General features: G+C 44.2%; 2 protein-coding genes across 5 annotated transcripts in view; one reads left to right on the top strand and one right to left on the bottom strand.

Annotated features, from left to right (window-relative positions):
• Positions 1-1,953: 1,953 nt before the first annotated feature.
• Positions 1,954-6,201, bottom strand: nell3 (NELL (neural EGFL like) family member 3). 2 transcript variants are annotated; one of them, XM_058060608.2, is made up of 5 exons: positions 6,022-6,201; positions 5,433-5,935; positions 4,582-5,129; positions 4,453-4,519; positions 1,954-4,388 (listed from the first exon to the last, which is right to left on the bottom strand). In XM_058060608.2, exons 2-5 carry the CDS (start codon positions 5,923-5,925, stop codon positions 2,872-2,874), a joined length of 2,625 nt encoding a protein of 874 aa, XP_057916591.2. In that variant the 5' UTR covers positions 5,926-5,935; positions 6,022-6,201; the 3' UTR covers positions 1,954-2,871. The 2 variants fall into 2 exon arrangements, with proteins under 2 accessions (XP_057916591.2, XP_057916589.2); XM_058060606.2 differs by lacking the exon at positions 6,022-6,201 and having other exon boundaries at positions 5,433-6,010.
• apbb1ip (amyloid beta (A4) precursor protein-binding, family B, member 1 interacting protein) overlaps positions 5,774-8,523 on the top strand; it is a 35,016-nt gene continuing 32,266 nt past the window's right edge. For 2 of the 3 annotated variants that reach the window (XM_058060612.2, XM_058060615.2), the window contains exons 1-3: positions 5,774-5,960; positions 6,055-6,250; positions 7,011-7,202. The gene's annotated coding sequence lies outside the window, so the exon portion shown is untranslated. The remainder of the gene's footprint in view (positions 5,961-6,054; positions 6,251-7,010; positions 7,203-8,523) is intronic. The other variant, XM_058060614.2, reaches the window with a different exon arrangement.

Below are 8,523 nucleotides of genomic sequence, written 5' to 3'. Positions count from 1 at the left end.
AAGCAAAGCTTATTAAATTCATTCCATAGTTTGATTCCACATACTGAAATGCTAGGGCTTTTTAACGTAGTCCTAGCATATAAGTGTTTCAAATGTAGTTCTTCCCTGAGATCATATTTCTCCTCTCTTGTAGAGAAGTATTGGATGACATTTTTAGCTAATTGGTTATTTTTAGCCTTATGCATTATTTTAGCTGTTTGAAGATGAACTATATCAGCAAGTTGAAGTAGTTGTGATTTTAGAAATAAGGAGTTAGTATGTTCTCTGTAGGCGGCATTATGAATTATCCTTACTGACCTTTTTTGCAGTACATTTAGCGAGTGAAGATTGCTTTTATAGTTATTACCCCATATTTCCACACAGCATTATTACTGTAATTAGATACTTTTTGTCACATTTAATGGTAGTACGTTAACATTTATTTGTTTTTTTGCCTTATGCTCAATTGTCACTTTTTTATGCTTTAGTATTATATATATTTCTGTGTTTTGACCGACTGTTTGCTCACGTTTGTAGAAACATTTTAAACTTGATAGCAGGAAAAATCCACCTGACAGTCTATAAATCCCTTTGCTGTTTCAGTGTGGACGATTTGTATTTTTTTTTGCCATGAAAGGGTGGTCCAAATGCGGACGAGAGGCCTCAGTTCTTGCAAGAAACACCCGTTTCTGATTAAGTCGGAGCCTAAAAAAAATTCACGATGAGTGACGTGCCTTTTTAGTGTGACATTAATGCAAGCATGGTGTTGCCGCCTTCACTTCCTCCTGTCTGCCATTTTGATTGTTTGTGTGAACCTGAGTTTACACAGCAAAAAAAAAAAAAAGCTAAGTTGACGTCATGAGGTGACTTGCTGATTTGGAAGCGCACAAAAAAAAGTTAAAACAGCTGTAGAATGAATTTTTTTTTCCTGTCTTTTCTTTTCTCCTCTGTCCTGTCCCTGTCTGACGTCTCACATCTGGTACAGCTGTTTTCAATTGGACTAGTGACAGAAACCTTCAATGTTTCCCTCCTTAACCCATCTTTTTTGCTGCTCTTAACTCACAGACTCAGTTGATAGACTTTGCATATTTTTTTAAGTTCAAATTGGTTCAATATGTCTGAATCCGAATGAGTAATATCTTGTTTTTTCCTTTCGGAAAATAGATAAATAGGGGCGAGGTCTCTGTGAAGACGATGTGTCGCCAATGCATGCCTTTCTTTGTGAAAAATAGAATCTTTTATTTTCTCTTTAAACAGACTGAACACATACAGTATACAAAAGCGGATATAAAAGCATTGCTTGGTAAATAAATACAATATAAAAGCAGTATAGCTGGCATACAAATACAGTACAGATGATATTAGGGATATAAATTTAAAATACATAAGTAGGAAGGACAAAATGTACATACAAGATACAAATTTGGTCACTGGTCAACCAGCTGAAGTACTAAAAGCAGTACTTTCACAGTAAAATATGAACAAAAATACATTTGAGACACTAATTGTGCAAAAAAAAGAAGCTGTCTTAACCCTTAGATGCATGAGTGACTGGACCCTACACTCTTCCATAAGTGGGTCAAAAATGACCCATACTAGAATCAATGCGTTTTTATGCCAATTTTGCCATTTTGGTTAGGAATAATCACTTGTATGATATTTAGTATTATATTTAGGAGTTGATAAGTATCATAGGTTCCTATTGGATTCCATAGAAAATGCATGCAGGTCATTTTTGACCCACTTATGGAAGGTTGGGGTAGTAACACAAAAACAAAAAATTCTTAAAATGTATAAAAGGTAAGTTAAAAATGTGAATGGCATGATATCAAAAACATATTTTTTGAGGAATACCTGGAATATGAAATGATAAAAAAATTTCATTAGAAAAATATTTCAAGAAAACAACCTAACCAGGTCATTTTTGACCCACTTATGAAAGGTTGGGGTAGTAACACAAAAACTAAAAATTCTTAAAATGTATAAAAGGTAATTTAAAAATGTGAATGGCATGACATCAAAAACGTGTTTTTTGAGGAATACCTGGAATATGAAATCATACAATTTTTTAAATTACAAAGATATTTCAAGAAAACAACCTGACCAGGTCATTTTTGACTCACTTATGGAAGGTTAGGGTAGTAACACAAAAACAAAAATATCTTAAAACGTATAAAAGGCAAGTTAAAAATGTGAATGGCATGATATCAAAACGTGTTTTTTTTTAGGAATACCTTGAATATGAGATGATAAAAAAAAATAATTACAAAGATATTTCAAGAAAACAACCTGACCAGGTCATTTTTGACCCACTTATGAAAGGTTGGGGTAGTAACACAAAAACAAAAATTTCTTAAAATGTATAAAAGGCAAGTTAAAAATGTGAATGGCATGATATCAAAAACATGTTTTTGAGGAATACCTGGAATATGAAATGATAAAAAAAATGTAATTACAAAGATATTTCAAGAGAACAACCCGACCAGGTCATTTTTGACCCACTTATGGAAGGTTGGGGTAGTAACACAAAAACTAAAAATTCTTAAAATGTATAAAAGGTAAGTTAAAATGTGAATAGCATGATTTCAAAAGCATGTTTTTTGAGGAATACCTGGAATATGAAATGATAAAAAAAATTCATTACAAAAATATTTCAATAAAACAACCTGATCGGGTCATTTTTGACCCACTTATGGAAGGTTGGGGTAGTAACACAAAAACTTCTTAAAATGTATAAAAGGTAAGTTAAAAATGTGAATGGCATGATATCAAAAACAATGTTTGAGGAATACCTGGAATATGAAATGATAAATTTTCATTACAAAGATATTTCAAGAAAACAACCTGACCGGGTCATTTTTGACCCACTTATGCATCTAAGGGTTAAAGGAATTACGCGGCGATCCAAAGGATGGAAATGTTGGTTCCGCCCTCATGTGTAATCTGGTTGATACGTCCACGGATGCAGTCCAGAGTGACATAGACGGCGGTGCCGTTCTCCACCTGGAACGAGGCCCTCAAGCCCACGCTGGCCCACTCGCTCCCCTCCGGCATGTGTCCTGAAATCTGCTGAGCCACGGGACCACCTGACCTTCCGCTTCGTTGCAGAGTCACTTTAACGATGTTGCACGAGTGGATGAGGCGCAGGTTGAGTGCGACGTTCGCCGTTCCCCGCTCCAGGAACACAAAGCTCTTCTTTGGCTCGCCAGATCTGGCCAAGCGAACCTGCGGCGAATCAGGAGACACCTGCTGGAAGGTGAGCGGCTTGTTCCGAACCGCTCCGAGAGGCTGTCCCGCTTTGGCGACGGTGGCGGTGAGAGTACACGAGACCGCCGAGGGGATCCAGATGAGGCTGAGCATGCTGATGCCGGTGCTGTCGCCAAAGTAGCGGATGCTGCACTGCGACGGTGATGTGATCTCGAAGCTGAGCGTGTCGCCACCGGTCACCGCAACGGCGCCGGAGAGTGTGATGGACGTGTCCCTGTAGTTGACGCCCGTCTTGAAGGCCTGCACGACCTCCTGGCCCGTGCCGTTGTGGCTGATGTAGGCGATGAGGAAAAAGCCATCTCGGATGCAGGTGTGTCCCATGGAGTAGAGCGCCTGCTGGAGGACAAACTTGACCACGCCCCTTTCCGTGAAACGCACGCCTCTGCTGTCGTGGGTCAGCCCGACCATGTAGGGGTCGGAGACGGACGTTATACGGAACGTCGGGCGGTAGCTAGCCTGGTAGTGCGCCAGTAGGGACATATCTGCGCTCATGGCGACGGCGCCGGTGTCATGTGACAACCAGAGTAGGCTAAAAGTAGGCGGAGTCATGTCGTAGATGTGGAGGTCCTTACTCTGGTTGCAATGTTGATTCGGACTCCTCAGGAGGACACTCACCGTGTCATTAGGCTCCACCTCCATCCCGGCGCTAACGCTAACTCCCTGGAAGTACTTCCCTTCCGGCTGCTCGATGCGTACGCCACTCAAGTCCTGACCCTCCTCTTCCTGGCTGGAATTGAACCTCAAACCTACCTGAAGGAAGTTCCTGCAGCTGTGCTTTACGGCCAAGTTGTGATCCAGCCACAGCAGGCCGTGCTGCAGGAACGTCACATGTCCGCCATCACTGGACAGAAGATAACTGCTCTCCTTGCTTCGCACACTCAGTTGAAGCCCAGCAAAGACCTCGGATTTGGACTTCCTGTTTGATAGAATCGCCACGTTGGCGCTCCAGGACTGGGAGAGACGGCCCTCTGAGGGCGAGGCACAAACTGAGTCGGCCACAGCCGTGCATGGAACGACGACAGCATGTCCGTCGCAATCTGAGCAGGCTTGGCACTCCTGAAGCTCCTGGTTGTAGAAGTAGTCATGACCACAGAAACCCTTCTCCGCTTCTCTTGCCGTCACTCCCAAACAACGGAAGCCTCCTACAGGAGAAACATCACGTCATCTTCTGAAAAAACAACACTTCCTGGTAATTCTAACACAAACCTGGTGTGTTGAGACACTTCACTCGCTCGCCGCAGATGTTTGGTAACTCCAGACACTCATCTCGGTCCTGTACGGCAGAGAGACGCTTTCAGGACTGCTTGTAGACTCGAGTCAGGTTTTCCAACCTACCTGGCACATGGTGTCCGCAGCAGAAGAGCACGATGAAATAAGAAAGAAGCCAGGAGGACACATGGTGCACTTCTCACACTGCGGAGGTTCTCGCTGAAAATCACAAAAGTGGTCCGTCCCGCAGGCTGAGGGACAACCGTTCAGCAATTGAGGGATATGCGCCTCGCCGACGATGTCCATCACCTTGGCGTCCGCTTTATGCACGGCGTTCTGCAGGTGGCTACGGGCCTGGCTCTGGAGGCCCGCCAGGTGACTCTCAAAGTAGCTCTGCAGCTCCCCCTGCAGGCCCCGGAAGGACACCTGCTTGACGGTGTCCAGCAGGAGGCCATACTGCGCCTTGACGGTGTCCATCTGCTCATACATGCGCCCCTGCTGCTCCAGGATGTGGCGTTGCTGGGAGAGGAGCGCTTCCTGCTGGTCGGCGAGCTTCTGTTGCAGGTCACGGATGATAACCTGCTGGGCTCGCAAGGCCTCCACCAGCTTTTCTTGACCTTTAGCCAGCTGGAGGTGGAGGATGAGGGCGTCCTCTGAGGGGACCTCATTTTCACCTCATGGGAAAATACAAAAGTATTGGGACACATTTTAACTACAGGAAGTAGAAATTTATGAAAAATGTTGCAGTAATATTCATATTTAATAATAACATGCATGAATGTTATCTGGGGCGGCTCCAAATTGTCCATAGGTATGAATGTGAGTGTGAATGGTTGTTTGTCTATATGTGCCCTGTGATTGGCTGGCGACCAATCCAGGGTGTACCCCGCCTCTCGCCTGAAGACAGCTGGGATAGGCTCCAGCACCCCCGCGACCCTCGTGAAAATGAAAATGAATGAATGTTATCTGGAGCTAACCTGGTTTGACGTCACAGGTGAGCTGGACCCCCAAAGACGCGCCACCAACTTCCGGCGTCGGATATCCAAACTCGGGGAAGTCTCCCAGAAACTGCGCGGCTCTGTCGGCCAGATGCACCGGAAGGAACTGCTCAGCTCCGGACGGCGAGATCTCCTCAGAAGCAGCCCCTTCCACGCAGCTCTCACCCACGCACGCCCTCGCTCGGACCTTGGGTCTGATCCTGAGTGGAAGCCTGCACTCCAAGCCTTTGCAATCCCGCGTGTGGTTGTTGGATTCGGGGGGTCTCATGCAGTCTTCGTCGGTGCACGCTACAGGACGGACCGCCGCGGTAGTGGCGTGATGAGAGTGCCTCACCGATCTGGACGTCCTGCTCCCGGGGCAGTGATCGCCCGTGCAGGGTCTCGGGTCTCCGGTCTGGGAGCAGGTCTTCCCCCTGCAGATGTCAGCGTGCACTGACGCGAGCAAGAGAAACAACACCGCCGATGACAACATCTTGCATCACCTTTGCAACACAACGACAGAAAAAAGTAAGTTAAAAAAAAAAAAAGTTAAAACATCCACGTCGCAACATGCATGGCTAAAGTTGACCTTCTTCTGCACAATTTGCTTTCCTCGGTGAAGATATGCAGGGAATCTCGCATCACGGCCGATTGCGTGCACGCCAGACCCACACTGAGCAAGCTGGCTCCCACTCCACCACCATGTCAGGATGTGATGATGGCATTCCAGGAACTTCATTAGCATCAGGTTTCCACAGCCACGCGTTAACCCTTCGTCTGCTTTGCACTAGCAGACCCTCTCTCTACTCCACAGTTAGGTAGGCTAGCTAGCTAATGCTAAGGCAAATATGGACTAAACGCTGTCTTTTGGGTTAGCTTGCTAAAATAACCCGATAAACATGCGAACTAGACTCGGTTGGCTAACTACCTTGTGGCGCTAACTAGCCTGACATCCAGCTATATGTAATTAAATGGCTAATTCAATCATACATAAGCTTATTAACTTAATGAACTTGCAGAAATAGATGGTTCAATGCTGTTTTGTGGGGAAAAATCAAGGTTTCTGAGCTAAGTGAGTGATTACAGTAGGCTAATTCGAGATGGCTATATATATATGATGTTGCTAATTAGCTTGATAAACTACTATTTTGTTTGCGTATTTCCGGTTGGTAGCTATAATAGCGCGATAGGCTAATTAGCTCCTGATAACCATTCTGATTATATCAATAATCATTGATAGAGTGCCTCATTAGCTTCATAAGCTATTAAATATAGATGAACGCATGCTGTATGTATGGGGTATTTCTGGCAAATAGCTTGCTAAGTCAAATAGTTTAACAATTGATTTGATAAATAGCTTGATAAAATAAATAGCGGTAGCTAGCCTTACATAATACAATGGATTAAAAGTCCAAGTATGGGGGAAATTGGCTTTCAAAATAAGACCACTGTTTAATTTATTATGTTGAGTGACAGTTTGTTGTCTTTCCATTTTGCCCGTCGTTTACTTTCCTGTGACCTTGTGCCCCTTTTAAATTGCACATTTTCAACTTCCTTTTCTCTCCTTTTTGTGTTTAGCAAAGTCTACATGTTGAGACAGCTGTCGGTCCTCAACCCTGGAGACAGTGGTGTTGCGCTGGTCTTGTCAACACGAGCGAGTCCTCATGTGTGGACACGGCCAACAACTCGTCCAACTATGGCACAAGGCTGGAATGCAAAGCTGGCACCCGCTCTACTTTGTCTGCTTTTGTGGAACCATGCTTGGAGGACGTAAGAAATTACTCCGTGCATTTAAAAAAAAAAAATGAAATTAACTCTTGCTTGGTAAATGTTGCACCCCTACACCAGATTGTGAAGTTTTCGGATAAGAAAAAGTCCTAAAATGCAGAAATTATTCTGTATGGTCTTCACCGACTTGACTTTAGTCGCTTTACGTTTCCCATCATGGCAGTGACACTTTGACAGACGCCGTATTGTCTTGCGCGCTCCCTGCTGTTTTTGTCATTACGGCTTTTGCGTTTTCTTTGAAAGCAGCAAAGCCCCCGTAAAAAGACAAAAAAGGCTATATCCAGGTGTTCTTACATGACTAATGGTCCTAAAGTATGCAACCTCACAGCCATGATCACCATGTGGGCTTCTGCAGGCTGCTAGACTGCTTTGAAAACCATCCTAACCTTATAACTCTACAATGAGGAATAAGGATCTCGCACTGTGCAGACCACCCTCTTTGCTGTCTATATATCTCAGGGTACAGTGGAGAAATGTTCTACGAGGTGTTGGCGGTAAGCTAATGGAGGAAATGATGGTGGTCGGAACGCACGCTTGCACCTTTGCTGTCTGCTTTATTTATCACAAAAGACCTGAAAGGCCTTTTGGAGACTCTCGGGGTGATGTTTAACGCCAGCATTTCACCATATTGAGACACAGGGTGGTCTGGCTTGAAGTGGGGGCAGGGCCCCAAACCATAAACATGATGACTTGAGGTTGCAGGTTATACTCCCATTTCCCATGTAGATGTGTGTATTAGTCAATGGACAGTCCATCCATATCAGAATTGGTGATACTAGCTCTCGTATTGTAGCGTGCAGGTGTAGCTATTAAGTTCAGAGGGCAAAGTGATTTAGTTGGCGTTCTCAGGACAAAAAAAAAGGCTTCGCTACACGTCAACTATGTGTGAGTTTGCTACAGATGCGAGCATTGTTTGAGCACTCAATGAATAGGCTAACCTAGCGTGATGTTGTAGTTAGAGCACAGGAAACCTGTTTGTTTGTTTAACCTTATTAGACCCCGGTAGACATGAAAAAATAACCTAGTCACTTTTAAACTCCTGATATTCTTTTCTTTATTCCAAAGATGGCTGCCGCTAGCATAGCAAGCTGCTGAGCTAACTACTTAGCCTCTCCAATTCAATAATTCTGAACTTAGTGTTTTAAACATAGTGGGGAAGTAGGACAAAAAAAGCCAAAACTTACCACTTCCACACAAAATGAGAGGAGAACCTTTTTTCCCCTGATCTCAGCCATGGCATGTGGGCTTGGCTCTGCTAGCTCGAGCAGTGTGAAAAGTAATGTAGTCTAACGTCATGTTTCAT

Source organism: Doryrhamphus excisus, linkage group LG7 (genome assembly GCF_037039965.1).
Source record: "Doryrhamphus excisus strain RoL-2023G ecotype Guam linkage group LG7, RoL_Dexc_Guam_v1.1, whole genome shotgun sequence".
NCBI lineage: Eukaryota > Metazoa > Chordata > Actinopteri > Syngnathiformes > Syngnathidae > Doryrhamphus > Doryrhamphus excisus.
This window is presented reverse-complemented; position numbering and strand designations above follow the sequence as displayed.